At 50.8% G+C, this 20,722-nt stretch overlaps 1 protein-coding gene across 17 annotated transcripts in view; it reads left to right on the top strand.

Moving 5' to 3' along the window:
- Positions 1-20,722, top strand: part of PLEKHA6 (pleckstrin homology domain containing A6) — a 200,321-nt gene that overhangs the window by 166,151 nt on the left and 13,448 nt on the right. For 15 of the 17 annotated variants that reach the window (XM_049858329.1, XM_049858324.1, XM_049858323.1 and 12 more), the window contains 12 exons: positions 331-816; positions 2,354-2,870; positions 3,253-3,339; positions 8,668-8,748; positions 9,716-9,784; positions 11,068-11,148; positions 11,440-11,589; positions 12,687-12,782; positions 14,620-14,731; positions 15,360-15,496; positions 18,355-18,487; positions 18,653-18,759. In XM_049858329.1, coding sequence (XP_049714286.1) covers positions 331-816; positions 2,354-2,870; positions 3,253-3,339; positions 8,668-8,748; positions 9,716-9,784; positions 11,068-11,148; positions 11,440-11,589; positions 12,687-12,782; positions 14,620-14,731; positions 15,360-15,496; positions 18,355-18,487; positions 18,653-18,759 — 2,056 coding nt within the window. Of the gene's footprint in view, positions 1-330; positions 817-2,353; positions 2,871-3,252; positions 3,340-8,667; positions 8,749-9,715; positions 9,785-11,067; positions 11,149-11,439; positions 11,590-12,686; positions 12,783-14,619; positions 14,732-15,359; positions 15,497-16,937; positions 18,327-18,354; positions 18,488-18,652; positions 18,760-20,722 lie in introns of those variants that run through there. The other 2 variants (XM_049858326.1, XM_049858337.1) reach the window with 2 other exon arrangements.

Here is a 20,722-nt window from a genome sequence, read left to right as displayed (position 1 = left end):
GCCGTAGTTCCAGGAGTACATGCATTCATGAACTGGGTAGACTTGAACCACCAACTTTTCAATTAGCACCAAGTACATTAACCATTGCACTACCCAAGGACTCTCAGGCAGGAGAGGATTGTGTTTTGTAATAATTGCCCGATGTGGCTGGAACAAGAAGATAAAGTGGTAAGATTTAGGAAACAGAATTGTAAATCACTGAATCCTGTTTCCATGGGTACCTTCCTGGCCATCCTTCTCCCCTCCTTTTCTCCTTCTCAGTCTACCACTCCCCACCCAAGTCTATACTGGGCTGGAGTCACTTACAACATCTCCTTTGCCATCCTGCAGCCATGAGAAACCAGACTCAGAGAACATCCCGCCCAGCAAACACCACCACCAGCCACAGCACAACAGCCTCCCCAAGCCTGAGCCAGAGGCCAAGACTCGAGGGGAGGGTGATGGCCGAGGCTGCGAGAAGGCAGAGAGGAGGCCCGAGAGGCCTGAAGTCAAGAAGGAGCCTCTGGTGAAAGCCAATGGCATCCAACCGGGACCAGAACCTGCCTCAGAGCCAGGCAGCCCTTACCCCGGGGGCCCGAGGGTCCCAGGGGGTGTGGAGCAGGCCGCCCAGCCCAACGGCTGGCAGTACAGCTCTCCAAGCCGGCCAGGGAGCACAGCTTTCCCACCTCAGGATGGAGAGAGTGGGGGACACCGGCGGAGCTTCCCGCCACGCACCAACCCTGACAAAATCGCCCAGCGCAAGAGCTCCATGAACCAGCTTCAGCAGTGGGTGAACCTCCGCCGGGGAGTGTCTCAACCCTCCGAAGACCTTCGGAGGTGAGGCCTGGTGGGGAGTGGGGTAGAGTTGAGATGGCGTTGTGGCTCGGGATGGGAACGGGATAGTAACACGTGAGGCATTACCTATTGGAAACCCTCTGGAAACTGGGCTGTTAGGAAACCAAGAAAATCCCATGATTCCTAGCTTGCCCAAATCCTTCTCAGCCGCATGGCTCTATCTTTAGAGTTGGCCTCTGCCCCTAATTCTTACTTCCTCAGTCTACTTCCTTCAGAAGGAACAGAGTTACCCAGTGACCCTGCACAAGGGTATTGGGTGGCCCAGGGGACAGGCAGTGTCAGTCATAGGGTTGTTATTGTTGTTAGTTGCCATCGACCCTGCCTCGTGGCCACCTAATGCACAAAAGAACAAAATGTCTGTTCCTGTGCCATCTTCACAATGTTGGTATTCTCAAGTCCATTGCTAAGGCCACTGTGTATTTTGAGTGTCTTCCAATCTAGGGGGCTCATCTTCCAGCGCCATATTGGACAATATTCCCAGTGTACCCCATGCACAGCCACCACTCATCCGCCATTGGAGGCCTGCATGTTGCTTTGATGCTGAACAGGTTTCAGCGGAGCTTCCAGACTAGAACTAGGAAGAAAGGCGTCGAGACCTACTTCCGAAAATCACCCAGTGAAAACCCTATGGATCCCCCCCCCAAAAAAACAGACCCTATGGATCCCGTCGTGCGTGGGTTGCCCTGAGTCAGGCGCTGACTGGAAGGCAGCTAACAACAATTGTTTGAGAGCCATTATTCATATGAAGTTAAAGAAAAAATGAACAAGATGTTGCCCTCATTAGTCCCAGCTCTGCCCTCTAGACCCATTTACTCCTTTACCCAATGACTGGCTTTGAAATATTTGAAGACACGTCATACCTGATAGTGTCCCTCAGGGCAAGAGAGTCAGCTGGCTTCTCTCTTGGGGGGTCTGGGCAGTTCCAGGGACCACAGGTAACAGCCTCAGGGAAGTCTAGGGGCCTGTGAGGAACCTGCCCCCTAGTGTCCTGAGCTCCAGCTCCCAGCTGGTGGTCTGGCACCTAGGAGCATCTGGCCTGCTCTGGGAGAGGGTCCCAGGAACCCCGCTGGTTCTGTCCTTGGCCAGATCATCAGGTTAGGGGCGGAGCCTTCTTTGCCCCTCCCCCATTGCCCTCCTTTGGGTACCTGGTTGACTTTCTTTTTGCCCTTCATTCAAACCTGGTCTCTTGAAAGGACCTGATAAGTGGGCTCACACTGAGATGGAGATGGCTGACAGGTCTTAAGGGTTTTTCCCAGGAGGATTTCATTTAGCGACAATGATTGAAGCTCTAAATGATGACATTCCTAGCATGGGGGTGGGTGGGAAGGCTGGTTGAGGGAGGGGGCTTTGAGGATGGGGGTGGTTTTCCCTGGCCCTCTGGAAACAGACCTGGTGTAGGCAGTGGTTGCTCTGGGTTCACCACCCATTGGTTCAAACCTGCTCTAGGCTAGAGGACGTGGGGGCAGGTGGAGACTCACCTGTTTTGTCTGGGTTCTTTACACTCTTTCCTCTCTTCCAGTCCTTCTAGGTTCTACCCAGTGTCCCGCAGGGTCCCTGAGTATTATGGCCCCTACTCTCCCCAGTACCCTGACGATTACCAGTACTACCCCGCAGGGGTGCGGCCGGACAGCATCTGTTCCATGCCTGCCTATGATCGGATCAGCCCGCCCTGGGCCCTGGAGGACAAGCGCCACTCCTTCCGCAACGGGAGTGGCCCTGCCTACCAGCTGCGGGAGTGGAAGGAGCCCACGGGCTACGGGCGGCAGGACGGCACTGCCTGGATCCCCAGCCCCTCCCGGCAGCCCGTCTATTACGATGAGCTGGATGCTGCCTCCAGCTCCCTGCGCCGCCTGTCCTTGCAGCCCCGCTCCCACTCCGTGCCCCGCTCGCCCAGCCAGGGCTCCTACAGCCGCGCCCGCATTTACTCCCCCGCCCGATCACCCAGCTCCCGCTTCGAGCGACTGCCACCCCGCAGCGAGGACATCTACGCTGACAACAATGCCTATGTCATGAGGAGATCCATCAGCTCCCCCAAGGTGAGCTGCTGGCCTGACCCTCCTTCCTCACCTGCTGAGATCCCCAGAGCCTCACACCATCTACTGAGAAAAGGCGGAGAGGCAGGCGCACCTGGGCCACTGGGCTTGTGCTGCAGGACCAAGGATGCTGACCAGGGACCCGCTGGCCCTGCAGGGATTTGCCTTGCCCCATCAGCAGGAACGTTGCTCTCTGTGCTGTCTCTGCTAAAGGGGACATAGATGGTGCTCTCTTCTCAAAGCAGCCAGGGGGGCTGTTGCCCATTTTAGTTTGGAATCTGCTCTGGGACAAGATACAAACATCCCTAACCTTTGACTTCAGGTGGTGGGGAAGCCTGTGTCCCAGCAGGAACCCGTCATCTCTCCAATCCCCTTTCTCTTCTAGTATGATTACCTGGGAGACAGGCGGCCAGTCCCTGCAGGACTGTTCCCCTACAACTACCCACCATCCCCCACGATCCACGATAAGATGGTACGTCCTCTCCTCCCACCCCACCCCTCCCTGCTTCCACCCAGAGTGGAGCTGAACTGGGGCAGACGCCAGGGATGTCCTCTGCCCAATGCCAGCCACCTGGTTCTTAGCAGCCTCTGAATGCCTCCTCCCTCCCAGCCCAGAATATGGCCCCAGGACAGAGTTTGGTCCCATTACCCCTTCTCCCCTGTGACACGGCAGGGGAGCAGGGACAAGATCTGGGAGCATGTAATATCCTGATTCTCTGGACCTCAGCACAGCTGATGGCGCCTCTCCAGGGTGCAGGAGAAGGGGTCTTGACGGGGGTCTTCGGCGGTGGGCTGGGAAGAAAAACCAGGCTAGAGCTCCTAACAATAGTCAAGATCGTCTAGACTGTGTCCCCCGCCCCCTTCGTGTATTTGTTTCAGATCTGTCCTTTGCTTAGAATGCCACTCTTGGAGTGCTAAGGAAGGAAAGATCTGCCGTATTGCGTCTACTCCCTTTTCTCTCCCCTTTCCACTTGTGTCTCCTCCTGGAATTTATTCTCCTCAGAACGTTTGCCTCTACCTGCAGAATTAGACGCAGATGCTCCCCTTGGGTGGGTTGGGGAAAGCCACTGGTAACAGGCAGAATCCTTGTCCTGGAAGGCCTATTGCTATCTCCTTCCTGTACGTGGTGCCAGAAGGCCAGGTGGAGGAGACCTTGACAGGCAGCGAAGGCTGTAGCGCCTTGCCCCACTCTCAGATTCTGCCAGCATCCAAACCCTAGAGGCTTGACCTACAGCAAATGGCGATGGATTTTTCCAGAAAACTCAGAAATGGCTCTAAGAGGTGCTGACTAGGTTGCTTCAGTGGTGCTAACCTCTCCCTCGGGAGGCCAAGCAGACCCAGGAGAGATGGAGCTGGGACCCAGGGCGCACCCCTCCTCGGGTGGGAGCATCCAAGAGAGAATGGCTTTGCCTGCCCCCATCCTCATCCCCTCCCCTGCCCAGGACTCCTCGAGGGCTAACAGAGGCCTCTCTTTGTCCTTACCCAGCTAACTCCTAACTGCTTTGCTTCTTTTTTATTGTTTTCTTTTGTCGTGTTCCTGTTTGTTTGTGTTGCTGGTTGGCCTCGTGGCCTCGGGCTCCGGGTAGGATGAACTTTTAGACCTTCAGTTGCAAAGAAACCTAGAGTATTTGGATCAGCAGGTAGGCAGAGCTGGTGCCCCCCTTGCCACCCACTGGTCCCATGTCATGTCTCCCTCTTCCTACCCACCCCTCATCTTCCATCCATTTACAGCCTTTGTTGGCACAACCAAGACACAACAAAGTGGCTTATCTTTTGGTTTGCTCCTCTCACCCCTCCTCTTCAAAGCCCTGTAGGGCAGCTGGGAGTTTCCTGGGGAAAGGAGAATAATAAATGACCACCTGAATAATTAATACCACCTCATATTTCTCCAGCTTTCAGCCCAGATGGAACTACCCCTGGAGGCAGCTGGGGATTTGCATTTTGCTGGAGAGGAGGCAGCAGCAGAGATGGGCCGAAGCTCTGTGTTTAGGCCTAAAATGATAGGGATTTAGTGCAGCCTGAATCTGGAGATTATCCTACCAAATTCCATGGGTTGTTATACTTCAGTTTGTAAAATGACCTGCCCTAGAATGATTTTAAAAAATAGTATTAATTCAGTGCATTTGTTAGTTCCTCTGCAAAGCACTTTTGCATACACAGCTCATGTTCTCCTGAGAATTCAGCCTGGTAGACCAAACAGGTATTATCAGCCCAATTTCACAAATAAGCAATAGGAAAAGGCAGTGACTAATCCCAAATCATATTGCTAACATGTTACAGAGGGAAGTGGCCGCCTGGGTCCCTGGCTCCTGCCGTTGGCCACTGGCTACCTGCCTTTTGAAGCTAAGGCAGCTGTGACAGTCACTGGGCTCAGACAGGCAAGGGGTCAGTATCTGGGCATTTATATGAGCTCATAGTTTTATGTCCAGATGTGTGCTACAAACAAACCATGGGGAACTTGGAAGCCTCTGACATTGTCCTGTGGAGGCAGCCAGAGGCGGTCGAAATAATAATAATAATAGCAGCTACTGTAACTAGGTGCTTCCTCTGGGCTCTGTACTGTTCTAAGCACTTTACAGATTCTAACTCTGTAATAGCTCTACTAGGTAGATGCTGTTGTTGCCCCCATTTTACAGCTGAGGAAGGTAAAGCGTAGGGAGCCTAAGTAACTTGCGAAGGACTCACAGCCAGAAAACGGCAGAGCCTGGAAAGTGACTCCAGAGTCTGAGCTTTTGACCCATCTTACAGCTGAGGAAACATACCATATGTGAAGAAAACTAGGGCCAAACCTCATCAGGAGTTCTTTAAAGTTGTGGGAAGAACCATAAACATGAAATCAGAGGATGTAGCTGTGACAGTCGGCTTTTACAGTCACACGTCATGTGCCCCATCACCCCAGTGGGCTTCAGTGTCTAAACGGCATCGCCTGCATAGAAGACTGTGGGCTCTGGGAAGCACTAGATAGTGTGTATCAGAGTAGATACCCAACCTAGCTGTGCTTTAATCAGCAGGGACAGCTCCCTGCCCTCAAGGGCCTTGCATTTGAATTCCAGAAGCAGTACTTGGCGCTCACGCTGTGAGCATTCCAGCCCCGGTGGGGACTCAGCCCAGGATGGCAGCCCAGAGCAGGCCTGGAAAGCACTCAATAATCCCAGCAGGAGGCAAGGTCTGCAGAGCTCAATGCCATCCACCTCCAGGCTCCTGGGCAGGTTTTCGTCACTGTGACCCATGTGGCTAGCTCTCTAAAAAAAAAAAACCATACCCGTTGCCATGCAGTTGACTCCAGCTCATGGTGACCCAGCGTGTATCAGAGTAGAATTGTGCTTCATAGGGTTTTTATAGCTGATTTTTCAGAAGTAGATCATCAGGTCTTTCTTCCAAGGCACCTCTGGTGAACTCGAATCTCTAACCTTTCAGTTAGGAGTTTAGAGCTTTACCTATTTGTCCCACCCAGGCCTTTGGCTGGTTGTCTATTCTGTCTACAATGCCTGGCTGTCCAAGTATTCAATGAAGACAGTGGGGTTTCTTCCTGGGGCTTCTGTCCTCAAAAAGGGGCTGGGCCATTAGTCTGGGGGCTTCTGAAATAACCTTTTGAAGGACCCCCTCCTAGATAAAGGGTAATAGTCTTAAAAGGTAGTTTGGTGTGAAGAATCTAGACTGCATAGTCAGAATGCTGCACTCTAGTTCCAGCTCTGCCATTTACAAGGACATTTAAAAAAAAAAAACACCTTGGAAATGTCATTTAGTCTCTCTGGGCCTTTGTGTTCTCAATCATAAAATGGATGTTGTAGAATCTGCCCTTTCCACCTCACAGGGTTATTGGGAGCATCTATGAGAACACTTCTCAGGCACTGGTGGAGGCGTGATGATGTCTGCTATTATATATATTTTTTCCCAAAACTCGAAGTATTAATTGAGCACTACTTACTGTATAGAGCACTGAGTTAGATGCTTCCGCATGTATTTTCTCTAACATTTTGGAGAAATAAGAGGTGAAACAGGGCAATCTTCTTAGAGGCAAGGACCTTGTGGGATGAGAGATCCCCAAAGCCACAGCGTGGATGGGAGCAGAGCAGGGTGAGAACATTCCTGATCCTTGATTACTTTGGATCCACTGCTTTGGAAAGGAATGAGATCAGTTAGTGCCCAGAAAGAGTCTGGGCCTCCTTACCTTCTCACTGCCTGGTGTGTGGGTAGGTCTGCCTTGTTCCTTCCTCTGTACACACATGTACACCCCTCCATACACACCATACACACACATACACACACACTCACAATCCAAACACACCACACACAGGGTATGCCTCAGACATAGGCAGCAGACATAAACATATACACATACCACACTATGTACATTCACACATGCAAAACCCCATACAGTAAACACAATCTCATACACACACAGTGGAAATAAACTTGAGTTTGGATCCTTATGGAGAATGTGGTTGATGTCTTATTAACTTTTAATTCTTTTACAAAGACTCAACCTCATGTTACAACTGCTCTTTTGAAAGTTATTCCAGTCAAAATTTATATCATAGTAAATATAACTGGGTCAAAGAGGTGGGAAAATCAGATCCTATGAAAGCCTTTAAAAATGCCGCCAGCCCTGCAGATGAGGGTAGGTAGATGCCCCTGATCTTGTTCACAGTATGTGGAAATGAGGCTGTGTTTGGGCTACTGCCTAAAAGGGGTAAGAGGAAGAAAGGACAGTGTGGGTCCAACCAAGATTGGGCCAATAATGGCCAAAACCATAGGGAGCCCCCACCTGTGACCCTCACAGGGTCTTCCCCAAGATGCCCCTGTCCTCCCTCCGCTCACTCACTTCCCCTCCCAAAAGATGTTCCCTGCACAACTCCTGTCTCCTGCTGCCTTCTTCCTTAGAACAGTTGAGTTAAGGGGACACAGCCAAGGACATCACCAGTTTGCTTTCTGATGCTCTCGCTCTGGAACCAGTGGGGGGAAATGATGGCATTTCTGGTTGGTTTGGTTAGCCTGCCTTCTCTCTTTCTCTCCTCTCTCCCCTCTTTCTCGCTCCCCTTCTCTCCCCCACCTCACTGTTCCTTTCTTTTTTCATCTGGCAAATAGCCTTCCCCCTCCATGTTCCTAATGATCCTTGAAATATAAAGATAACGTGTGGAGAGCAGTGTTCCGATAGCTGATGTCCCTCCCTTTAACCTCACTCGCTTGTTCTGGCCTCATTTGCTCCCTAGCGTCATCCAAGATCGTCATGGATGCTACCAGCCCAGCTCTGGAAACCGAATTTAGCCATCCTTTCTACTCTAGATCTAAGGGGTGGGCGGGGCTTGGGGAGAGGGACCTATACCTATGTATTTGTGAAGATCCATTCAAAGAGCAGGTCCCAGGTTTTCTTTTTGAATTGTTTCATTTAGTTCAGATTTTGGGAGATCAGCCTTCAAACTGCCCATATGCTCTTTGACCAAAGCAGTGTGAAAATTGAGATCTGGGGCAAGGAGATGACCACCTTGGCCAAGGTGGATGAGACCCACAACAGTTAAGCACCCAGGGAGACATCACCAGGCTGGGGCCTCTTTAGTGCTGTGAGCAAGGGCACAGTGGCCTCGCAGCTCCATTCCGTGCCTTTCCTTGGGGGCAGCTTCAGTGCTGGTCCCGAGACAGTTCACGAGGGGTAAGAGATGGGCGAGTTCAGACAGAGGGTGCTGAGGCTCCAGGAGGAGCTGCCCTTCCCTGTTTCCTGTAACCCAGCAGAGAGCGGCCTGCGTGGGGGGAGATGTATGCGCGTCTGAGTTTGAATCACCCCTTCCTTCCTCTGCTGCAGATGAGTGAGAGCGAGACTCTCATCAGTATGGTGAACCGCATGGTGGAAAATTCTTCCCCCAGGGCCCAACTCTTCATGCAAGTAAGACCTCTGCATGGCAGCATGGTCACTGTCAACGCCATCTCAGCTGCTTGCGCATGGTTGGGTCAACCCATCATCTGCCAGGCCTCATCTCCCCTGGAAACAGCCTCAGCCTAGTCTCCCTCCCTTAATTCCACTGTGTTGCCTCCATTCTTCATTTTCATGGACAAACCCAAGGCCCATTTCCCAAACCATCAAGAAAGCCAGAACCAACATTTCATGCCATGCCAGGGATTGCAAATCTGCTTTTTAATGTCCAGGGCTTCCACTTTATATTTGCTATCTTATTGACAGTCATCGCTGGGGCTAAGGGTATGAGGGGTGTGATATAGGATCAAAGTTGTATAGAATGTGCTGTGGTTACTGGATGGGACCATCAAGGCTAGGCAGCATTTGCTGGATCCAGAGATGCTTCTGTATTTAGCCAATCCTGGTTAGGCATGAGCCCTAACTAATGTTCTATATATTAGGAAAAAAAAAAAAAAAAACTACTGCCATCAAGTCAATTCCGATTCATAGCGACCCTATAGTTCTTAAATGTTTCTGACACTCACTCCTACTATACTCCCATGTCCATGTCAAAACAACCAGGGGGTTAACCATTGTTCTCATGGTTGTTACCAACAAACCATCTGGAAGCTACATACCACTGGAGTCCTTCTCAGTGGTAGATCCTAGAGCTCAGGGGAGAGGGAATACAAGGCCTGCGCAGAGCAGTGTCTCTGAGATGTCCCCAGAACCAGCCTAGAACAATTGGACAATGGGGATCGTATCTTGGCCGGGACATCCCAGGCTTCCCAGCCAGGGGACAGAGAATTACCTCAGCTCAGATCCCTAGAACGGAGGCCACCAGAGATGATAGACCACAGTGTCTGGCAAGAGGGGAGTGAGGGTTGTGATGTCAGCACTCCAGCCTCCATGCCCTCCTCCGGCCCCTGCTGCAGTAACCGACCTCATGTTCCTGCAGGTCCCTTCGTACTCAGAAGTGTTCCGGGACAGCCTCCACACCTTCAAGTTAAACGAGCAAGACACAGATGTAAGAGCAGCTCTCCCTGCTCCCTCTGTCCACTCCAGCCTTCTGCTGTCACGCTCAGCCATGCTCTCCTCTCGGGGGCTTGTCCTCCGCCCATCTTTCTCTCCTCTGGTGGCTCTCATACATTGGATTCATGTCCTGTCCCACCACAGAGACAGCATTCTGCTTACTTCCTCCTCATCCCCCTTCTTTTCTCTTTCCTACTGCCTTCTCACCCCACCTCCCAAGCTGACTGCATGTGTTTCTCCATGGAGCTCAGGGCCTCTTGTCTACAGCAGTGGGATCTTCTTGTAACAGGAGCACAGACTTTGTTGGGAGATAAATCAGTCAGTCTACCTTGTGCCCAGCATGGCATTAGTTGTCACAGGTAACTAGAAAGAGGAATATGGTCCTGCCCCCTGCCCTCAGGGGGTGGCAGGGTAGGGAGAGTTGCCAGATGGCAGCATAGGATTCATGTGTAATGAACGGGACCAACAATAGGTTCTGCGGGAGTGCAGGGGGCGAGACCCAGTCGGTTGGTAGGTCAGGGACAAAACAGGTAGCGTATGAACTGGGCCCTGAAGTTAAAAGGCCAGAGAGTGAGATTTGGCTCAGTAAAGAAAGACGAAGGGGATATTTGAGGAATGGCATGGATGGAAGTGTGGATGAAGAAAAGCACAAGTCTTTCTACAAGAGGAGTTTGGCTAACCTGCCTCCCCATCACCCCTGGCCCTGCCTTGGGTTGCAGATCTGCCCAGCAGGCCTGGGAAAGGTTCCATCTAGAGAAGGCCTGGGTCTCAGAGGAACCTCAGCATCAGAGGGAGGAGGAGAAGGTGGTCCTGTGGGCCTGAGCAACCAGTTCACATTGTGCACTGCTTTTCCTGAAGTGCTTGTTCAGACACTTTGTGCACACCTCTAGCCATGCTGACCTAGCCAGCGAGGCCATATTGTCTCACCTCAACCCTTTGTGAATTGGAACCCCCAGGAGGATGAGGGTGCAGGAGTTTAACACTAGCTCTTCAGCCTTCTCCCCTTTCAATTCGACTCATTTCCTCAGAGATTAAACACATCTCCCCTCCCAATGGGACCTTGATGGGTCTCCTCTCCCGAGATGGAGACCCATCTTCCTGTTCCCAGGAGCTGGGCAATTAGGTCCTCCAAGGTCAAGATGAAGGCCAGGGCTCCTCAGCAGGGAAAGGAGATGGTATCCAGAGGCCAGGCCCTGCCAACCCAATTCCAGGTCTCCATCAGACAATGTCCTTCATCCCCATCTTTCTCCTTCCCCTCCTACTCTTTCGGGACCCCAGAAGCTGCTGGGCAAATTGTGTGAGCAGAACAAGGTGGTGAGGGAGCAGGACCAGCTGGTGCAGCAGCTCCGAGCTGAGAAGGTGAGATCCTGGGGCGGCCTTGAGCTGGAGCTGGTGGGTGGTGCTGGCTTGGAGCAGGTCCTGAGCTACTCTGTCCATCCTGACTAGGCCTGAGGTCTTTGTTCTTCCTTCAACTTTCATTCTACCCTTAATCAGAACTGCCGAAGCTCTCCTAGGGAGCTTAGCCAGTGTGAGGACAACCTCCGCTGTGCTGCCTGGTTGACCCTCAGATTTCTTGGGCCTCTGCTGTTAAAAACCCCAGAGAGGAGTTATCAGGGCTGCTCCCCAGCTGCTCCTCCTGCCTTTTCTCAGGAGAGCCTGGAAAGTGCCTTGATGGGAACCCACCAGGAACTGGAGATGTTTGGGAACCAGCCTGCCTACCCGGAGAAGCTGCTGCACAAGAAGGAATCGCTGCAGAACCAGCTTATCAACATCCGGGTGGAGCTATCTCAGGCGACCACGGTAACCGTGGAGCCAGCCTGTGGGCTACTCACCCCCTTTACTCCCCACCCCCATCTCCCTGTCAGCACCCAGACAAGAAAGCCACCCACTCCCTCCCAGACTGTGCCGTCCTGATCCAGAGTCTCCCCTGAGGGCAAGAGCAAGGTGCTCCTGCCTGGGAGGGGCATAAGCAAAGACCTCCCCACTGCCTTGCAGATAGACAGCAATCCTACCAGCCTGCTCCTTCCATGGAGTCTCCCCTGAGGAAACTGGCTCATTTCCCACAAATGATGTACGCACTGGAGGCATTCAGAACAGCACAAAAACAAAGGCTACTTATTTCCTTTGCCACTCTAACGCCTTGCTGCTTACTTCCTGTCCTCTCCCCTGGACACCCAGGGCCCTGCTGGAAATGTTGCTGCCCTGCTTATTTCCCAGTAGCGGCAGGGCAGGTATTCCAGTGCAGGTTGTATGGATAGTAGCTCTAAGAGGCAGCAGCGAAAGCTCCAGGGAAATGTGGCCCAGAAAGGAGAAAGGTCTCCAATTCCAGAAGACAAATATCTCCTTCAGGCTGTTTTCTTTTTGCCCCCACTTTTTTTCCCCAACTTGGGGAGAACGGACTGGGTGTGAGAGCCCCTGGGTGGTACAAATGGCTAAAACTCTCAGCTGCTAATTGAAAGGTTGGAGGTTCAAGCCCACCCAGAGGCACCTTGGAGGAAAAGTGTGGCAATCTCCTTCCAAAAAATCAGCCATTGAGAACCCTATGGAGCCCAGCTCTACTATGACACACACCCGGTCCTCATGAATCAGAACCAACTCCACGGCAACTGGTTTTTGTGGGGGTGATATCACCCCTTTCAGCCTGTCCACGTATCCAGAGAGGACTCTGTTTTCTCTTTATTTGGGTTTGCAACTACTCACCAAAGGTGGGAGGATGGGTGGCTGCACTTCTTGTAAGGCCAGTGTTTGGCTTTCCCTCAGGGTGTCCCAGCCCCGTGCCCCTCTCCTGCTGTCCGCCAAGCCCTCCTCCCCGGACCTGGCTCTGGGCCCCATCCCAGGACAAGGAGGGACACTTCGAGTATGGCAGCATCCTCAGTGCCCCTCCCGCCTCCTTGCAGGCCCTAACTAACAGCACCGTAGAGTATGAGAACCTTGAGTCGGAGGTCTCTGCCCTACACGACGACCTCTGGGAGCAGCTCAATCTGGACACTCAGGTGAAGAGGGCTCCTGGGCAAGTGAGGGTTGGTTGGTATGTGGTCTGGGCCTCGCCCTTGTCATGTGGGGCAAAAGACTTCCTTTCTCATCATAGACATCTCAGAGATTTAGGACTAGAAATTGGTCCTGAGACGGAAGAGAAGGCTGGTGACCACTTAAAACAGACTTTAAGTTTCAGGAGGCAGATAATAGGCGATTCTTCTTCAGGGCTTCGAGGTCACAGGGAAAGGAGCTAAAGCCGAAGCATGGAGGATTTAGGTTAGATGTATAGATGTATATGGAGTCCCTGGGTAGTGCAAACCATTAAGATGCTCGGCTGCTAACCGAAAGGCTGGAGGTTCAAGTCCACTCAGAGATGCCTTGAAAGAAAGGTCTGGCAATCTACTTCTGAAAACTCATCCATCGAGCACCCTTGGAGTACAATTCTACTCTTATACATATGGGGTCGCCATGAGTCGGAGTCGACCCTACAACAACTTCTTTTGGTAGAGCACTCTATTCAGGGATTTTAAGATAGCAAAGAGGCTTTCCTTCCCAGGATGGGTTAGAAGGAGCCTGCTTAGAGGCAGCAGGACGGGCATTCGATCTTAGGGAATTCTTGTTCTTTGCTTCCCCGTCTTTTCTCTATCCAGGCCCTGCCTCTTCACTATATCGTGTTGCAGCCCCTGTCTCTCTGATGTAGTTAACACCTTGGTTTCCCCTCTTTTCCTCCTGTTTCCCTCCTGGTAACAAACTTACCACCCCAACTTTGCAGGGGTAAGGTGAAGCAGAAGCCTGAATGCCGCCATGTCCTGTGGCCAAGCCTTACTTTAAACACAAATATTTCAGGAGGTAGGATAACGTTGTGGTTCAGAGCACTAGATTTTGAGTCAAATAGACCCAGATTCAAAAGTGGTCACACTACTCGTTTAACATATGGTCTCGAGGAGTTGTCTCCTTTTCATCTCTAACGTGGTGTTAAGTGGTGCTCTTGTCTCAGAGCTGTCATGCAGCCTAAATGAGTTACTGGATGCTGAACACTTAGCCCAGTGCTGGGCACAGAGTGTTGCTAGAGAAATAGTAGTTATTATTTTTCAGAGTATAAACTATAATTGAATATAACTCATGAGTATTTAAGTATAACATTGGGTGTGGGTATTGCAAAAGGACTGTTTGGATGTGAAGAAAAACGATAAACTGGAAGCTCTTACCCCCTGGAAAACAGGCTACCATAAAGCTTCCGCTTAGAGGGGCCTTCACACTAAGACCACCCAGATGTCCCCTGGGCATGGGGGACTCAGGACATCTTCACCCTGTCTTGGTTCCGAGGTCCTGTTATTATCTCAAGGGGCTCTTAACTGTAATAGCGGAGCCCCACCCTCTGGCAATTCCAGAATACTGTTTTGTAGAAGCCGAAGAGGCAGAGGCTGCCCATGAGAAAGATGGGCGCCCTGGCGAGAAGTGTGTGTATGTGTGTTTATTGTGTATGTGTGTATAGGTATGTGTGTATGTGTGTGTATTGTATGTGTGTGTGCTGTGAGCATGTGTGAGTGTATGTGTGTGTGTGTGTATGAATGTGTGTGAGCGTGTGTTGTGAGTGTGTGTGTGTGGGTGTATGTATGTGTGTATATTATGAGTGTGTATGTGTTGTATGTGTATATTATGTGAGTGTGTATACATGTATATGTGTGTTGGGAGTGTGTATATCTGTGTGTGATTATGTATGTGTGTGTGCACCTGCCTACTACTGGTCCAAAGTGTTGTTGGTCCAGAGATACCTGAGCTCCCGGCTGAGAAGGCAAGATTGGGACACGTAGCTGCAGCTGCTTTCTTTGACTTGCTCTTTGGCTGTCCCAGAATGAGGTGCTCAACCGGCAAATCCAGAAGGAGATCTGGAGGATCCAGGACGTGATGGAGGGGCTGAGAAAGAATAACCCATCCCGGGGCACAGACACGGCCAAGCACAGAGGTGGGCACCTCCTCAGCCAGCCTCTAGGGCTTCTGACCTCCCCAGAAATGCTCCTGTGTCTCTGGCCTCCATCCCACACCCACCAGCTGATACCTGTCTAGGCCCTCACACTGCTCAGAGCCAGTGAGGCCTTCTCAGAACTCCAGAATCTTCTCTGAGTCCCAGGATGGTAGGTAGGATGCTCCCTCATCTGCTGTCTCCCGCAGACAGACTAGAAATACCCCTCAGAGACACTGCTGACCTTGGTACTCTACCTTCCTCCCCAGAAAAGGTCAAAGAGCACTTGGGCTTCCCCAGCCCCTAAGGGCACAGGCCCACTGGTGATCGGTGATCACTGTCCTGGTGTTTCCTTAAGCCCTGGAACCTCAGGCTGGCTTTCTTGAACACCTCAGCAGCAACAGTTTCACGTCCATCCACCATCTTTCCCTGCCCAGCACACCTCTCAACAGCCAGCCTGTGACCCCAGCACCTGCAATGTGTCCCTCCAGTAGGCCCAGGGGGACCTGAGACTAAATCCTCCTTCCTGTATCCCTGGGTCTGGTTCTTTCCTCCCCTGTGGTGCTCATTCTCATACCAGGCCACACCCCTACTGCCTCCCTCATCTCTCTCCTCTTCTGTTTCTCCCAAGGAGGTGGCCCCTCCACCACCTACAGCTCCAACAGCCCAGCCAGCCCTCTCAGCTCCGCCAGCCTCACCAGCCCCTTGAGCCCCTTTTCACTGGTATCTGGCTCTCAAGGATCCCCCACCAAGCCCAGATCCAATGAGGTAAGCTGAGAAGATGGAGTAGAAGGTAGGTTGGGGAGGTGGGGAGGGACCAGATCCTCCTTTGCCTGAAATGACACATATTCTGTGTCCATTCCTTGTTCCCAGAGGCATCCAGGCCTAGGGGCTTTGGCTTTCTCTTGCAAGTAGTTATCCTCACACCCAGTTTTGTGACCTTCCCTCCAGATTTCCCCTTTACCTGTCCTCATCTCCATCTGTCTTCTTTAGTATCTTTTCAGGGAAGTGTCTTCCTGAGCATCAGGAAGCAAAGATACTAAACACTTAATAGAAACTTAAAGCCAGGATTTTTCCAGAGGGTTGAGGGTCTGTGACGGGGAGCAGGTTCTTAGTCAGTCAACCAGCAAGTGTTTACAGAGCTCTACTATGGGTAAGGGATGGTATGAGGCCCTTTCAGAAAGGTATACACACCACCAGCCTCTCACTCAAGGAGCCCAGAATCCAGTGGGGAATCAAGATACAATCATAGTAATCAGCCAGCTTGTGGAACATGATAGTTTATGTCTCAATATTGAGCCATATGGTTCAGACTGTAAATGCCTTGATGTTCCGAAGAGTGGGGAGAGGATTACTGACTAGGACAGGAGGCTAGAACTTAAACTGGGGCAGTAACACTTTGGAGAGTGTTCATTGCAACACTATTCACAATAGCCAAAAGGTGAGAACAACCTAAATGTCCATCAACGGATGAAAGGATAAACAAAACATGGTCTGCACACACAATGGGATACTACTCAACCAGAAAGAGAAATGAAGTCCTGATACATGCCACCACATGGATGAACCTGGAAAACATGCTGAGTGAAATAAGTTTGACCCAAAAGGGCAAATAATGTATGATCTCAGTCATATAAAATTACAAGAACAGGCAAATGTGTAGAGGGGGTGGGGGTCATTGTTCATGAAGAATCAAATTTCTGTTTATGGTGATGGGAAACTTGGCAATGATTATGGGTGATGATTACACAGCATGATTAATGTATCACTAAATTGTGCACCTGAAAAATGTTGAATTGGCAAAAGTTGTGAATATTTTTACAACAACAACAAAACAACAGAATTTCAATAGGCAGAGGAACAAGGGAAAGCCATTGCAGGCAGGAGGGATTGTGGGAGCAAAGGCACAGGGGTGGGAACGTGCCCGGCATGATGGTGAGAAAATGAGGGAAAGCTCTGGAGAAATGTGTATTGGGGAGCAATGGTGAGCAGTAGACGGGTGGGGGTCTCAGTTGAGGAGGGCCTTGAGGGCCAGGTGGAGAGTTAGCTCTGGGGTTGAAGCTCCATTCAGGCCAAGGGTGGGTAGTCCCAGAGGCCCGCCCTAGGTTTGCAGCCATGTTGTTATCTGCCTCCTGCTAACATTCTTTTCTCCTGCTCTCACAGTGGCTGCTCTTGTTCTTCCTAATGCTCTGGCTTCTCTCTGCCTCAGGAACCTGGCCCGCCTCGGCCTCCCCTCCCCAAAGCCTACGTCCCCCTGGAGTCTCCTCCAACCGTCCCTCCACTCCCTAGCGAGAGCCGTTTCTGGCCATACCCCAACTCCCCTTCCTGGCACCGCAGTGGCGAGACAGCCAGGGGTCAGGTACCCAGCACCCTTGGTTCCTGGAGGGTGGGGGCAGAGGGATGGGCAAAGGGCCAGTCTGGGGGCAAGGCAGAGTACTAGAATAAAGCAGTCATTTTCCCCATTGGCATATTATTTCCCCAGCTGGACTCAGGAATAAGGGGCGGGATGGTTGAGATAGTCACACAGGTTCTCCTTCCCCTTTTTGCTTTCTGTGGACAATAGGAAAATGAGTTGCTGCCCTACTCACAGGCAGCCAGTGGTTGTGGGTGGTAGTGGTATGCCCCACCTCTGCCAGCATGACCAGCCAATGGGAATGGAATGATCCCCATCAGTGCCATTCCAGTCCCATCCTCTGTCTTACCTACCTGCGACCCCAGTCCTCCTATATGCTCTCTCTCTCTGTCTCTGCCTTGCCTCATGTCCTCTTTGGGTCTCACGAGCCCCTGGAGTATTAGGATATAGGCTCTTTTCTCCCCTGTTATGGTTCTTTCTCTTGCCTGGATCCCTAGCCAACATCCAGGAGAGATGTGCAGTTAGGCTTGGAAGAGGTTGCATAGTGAGTAGAAACAGCCCCGTGCCTAAAATTGGGAGATGCAGATTCTCACTAGAGTCAGCTACTGATAATATAGATTACCCTTGAGGGTTTACCAGATGAGGTGGGCAGAGCAGGTAATGTTACCCTGACTTTACAGATTTACGTGTCCTCTCTAGTTGGACTAGAACTGAAGTTTCTGACCTCTGGCCTAGTCTTTCTATTGTACTCTCCTCATTGAGACTTAGTCAACTGTACAATGGGAGGGCGTAGTTGAGTTGATGTCTGAGATCCCTTCTGGTCCCATGGAGCTGAAAGCCCTTTTCCTCCCCCTGCAATTCTGGTACCAAGGCCCAGTGGGTTCTCTTTGTTCAATTCTTGGGTGGGATCCTGGCGGACTCAGAGACCCTTGGCCTTAAAGCCCCCTCCACTGGCCATTCCTTGACTCTGGCTCATGGCAACTCTGTGTTTCTCAGTGCTTGCCAAGAGAACTGGTTGGGTTGAGGGAACTTTCTCATGGGCCTTGAGACCTTGGTCCCCTAGATGGCCAAGCACTGGCCAGCTTAAAGTGATGTGGGTGGTAGGCTCCAGTGCATTCCCACCCACTTCCCAGGTGGAATACATAGAGTTTCTCTGTACCCTGTATCTTCAAGGCTTTGAGCTTCAACCACTGTAAAACAAAGAAACATCACCGGGGGCCAAATGTCTGACAGTCACTCTAGCAATAGCCATCTTCCCATTTTCTCTTCCCAGCCCAAGGCAAACTACGAGCAAAGCAAAAAAAAAACCCACCAGGCATTACCCCTGGATATCCCCAGAGATATCAGCCTTGGGCCTCCTACTAGGCAAGAGGTGGAGGCGGACAAGCAGGCAGCTCTCAACAAAGGTACTTCTTAACCCGTCCACTCCCAGAAAGAGGGCTGGGGTTGAGAGAGGAGCTCTGGGTGCTCATTTGTACCCAAAGAGAGTGCTTACCCATCCCGGGCCTTTAATCTTCATGGGGGCAAGACTGAGCCTCTCTCTGAGAAGCACTTCTTCTGTCTCCATGCAGTTGGTATTGTACCCCCTCGAACAAAGTCACCCACTGATGAAGAGGTGACCCCAAAAACAGTTGTGAGAAGGACTGCCAATGGGCTCGCCAATGGACTAGCCTCCCGGGTAAGTATCTACCTGCAGGCTCTGAGAGCTTGTGTGGGCTTGAGCTAGGCTAGAGCCCAGGGACCTGTGTTTACCCATCTGTCACTACTGATCAAGGAATCCAGGGCTGGGGGAGAAAGGTAGAACAAGCAGGAGGAGGGGCAACAGCCCACCAGAGGAGTTCTCCTTCGGGGAGACTTGTCAAGGAACAAGGAAAGCATGCATAATAAAGATACAAGAACATGTAACACTCTTATAGTGTGCCGATGGATGACTCACAAAGGAGGGAGTGCAACAGAAATCAGTGGTCAGAACCAAATGTGCTGACTCAAGGCAATGTATTAGTTTCCTATGGCTGCTGTAACAAATCACCACAAACTAGGTGGCTAAAACAGCAGAAATTTATTCTCACACAGCTGTGGGGGCCAGAAGTCTGAAACTGAGGTGTCAGCAGGGCTGGTTCCTTCTGGAGGCTCTGAGGGAGAATCCGTTCCATGCCCTCTCCTAGCTTCTGGTGGTTGTTGGCTGGCAATCCTTAGCATTCCTTGGCTTATAGATAGATCACACCAATCACATGCCTTCTTCTCTGTATTGTCGCCTCCTTTTCTGCCTCTTATAAGGACACCCATCATTGAACTTAGGGCCCACCCTAATCCAGGATGATCTCATCTTGAGTTTCTTAACTTCATTACATCTGTAAAGACCCTATTTCCAAATAAGGTTCACAGTTACGGGCACTGAGGGTTAAAACTTCAACGTATCTTTTTGAGGCTACTGTTCAACACTCTATAGCCTTGCCCTCTGGCCCTCCAAAAGAAATGTACATTCCCACTTGGAAAACACATTGACCCCATTCCAACATTCCCAGAAGTCTCAACACATCACAGCATCAACTCTAAATCTAAAATCTCATCTAAATAGCATCATTTTGAAAGTCCCAAATCTCATGATCAAAATCATCTACATCAGGTATGGGTGAGACTATGGGTATGATCAATCCTGGGGCAAAATTTCTCTCCGTCTTTGGATCTGGGAAACTAGAAAACAAGGTGCCTGCTTACAAAACAAAATGGTGGGGCAGGGATAGGATAGACATTCCCATTTCAAAAGGGAGGGATTGGAAGAAATAAAGGGATCACCAATCCCAAGCAAATTCAGAATTCGGCAAAACAAATTCCATTAGGTTTTAAGGCCTGAGAATAATCCTCTGTAGCTCGCTCCTCTGCTCTCTGGTCCTGTAAAGGCTCTGCCCTCTGGGCCCATGGAGATTCCATCACCCCTACCTCTGGGTCTGCCTTTCTGGCCTCCGTCTCGGCATCTGTAGCCCTGTCTGCCCTCAGAGGCGTTGATTTTGTTGTTGTTGTTTTTCTTTCTTTTTTCTCTTTCTGAAAGGATAGCACATTTTGCAGCTATTAGCCCATTTCCTGCCAATAACATCTCAGAAGTCCAACCACTTTTTGTCATTTCATTTCATGTGTTTTTTTCAGGCCAGGCTAGCAGTGTTTTTGCTGATACAATGTTCTGAAAAACGTTGTGAGTCTCCTGTGTATGTCAAGGGAATCCATGCCATTAGACAAGAGGATTCTCCACAGATCCTTGCTGGACAACTCCATCTCTGTTTCTGGCTTCTGCTGAGATGGTTGATTGGATCTATGAGTCACACACATAATCTCTTCAGCAAAAGGTTGCCCAGACACACCCTTGGCCTGCTTTCCAGTGCACACCTTCTCCACAGTGAATTTCCTAATTGTAGCATTTTTTGCAACCTGGATAGTCTGAAAACCTCCCAAATCAAATACTGGTTCTTCGTTACTTAACAGTTTCTTCCTTAGTTTATCTCTTTCTTCTCACATTTTACTAAAAGCAGCAAGGAGAAACCATGCTGCTCTACTAACACTTTGCTTGAAAATCTCCTTAGCTAAATACCTGAGTTCATCACTTATAAGTTCTGCTTTCCACCCAACAATAGAATACAATTCAGCCT

The sequence above is a fragment of the Elephas maximus genome, chromosome 18 (genome assembly GCF_024166365.1).
Source record: "Elephas maximus indicus isolate mEleMax1 chromosome 18, mEleMax1 primary haplotype, whole genome shotgun sequence".
NCBI classification, from domain to species: domain Eukaryota; kingdom Metazoa; phylum Chordata; class Mammalia; order Proboscidea; family Elephantidae; genus Elephas; species Elephas maximus.
The sequence above is the reverse complement of the archived record's forward strand: the minus strand, read 5'-3'. Positions and strand labels throughout refer to the sequence as shown.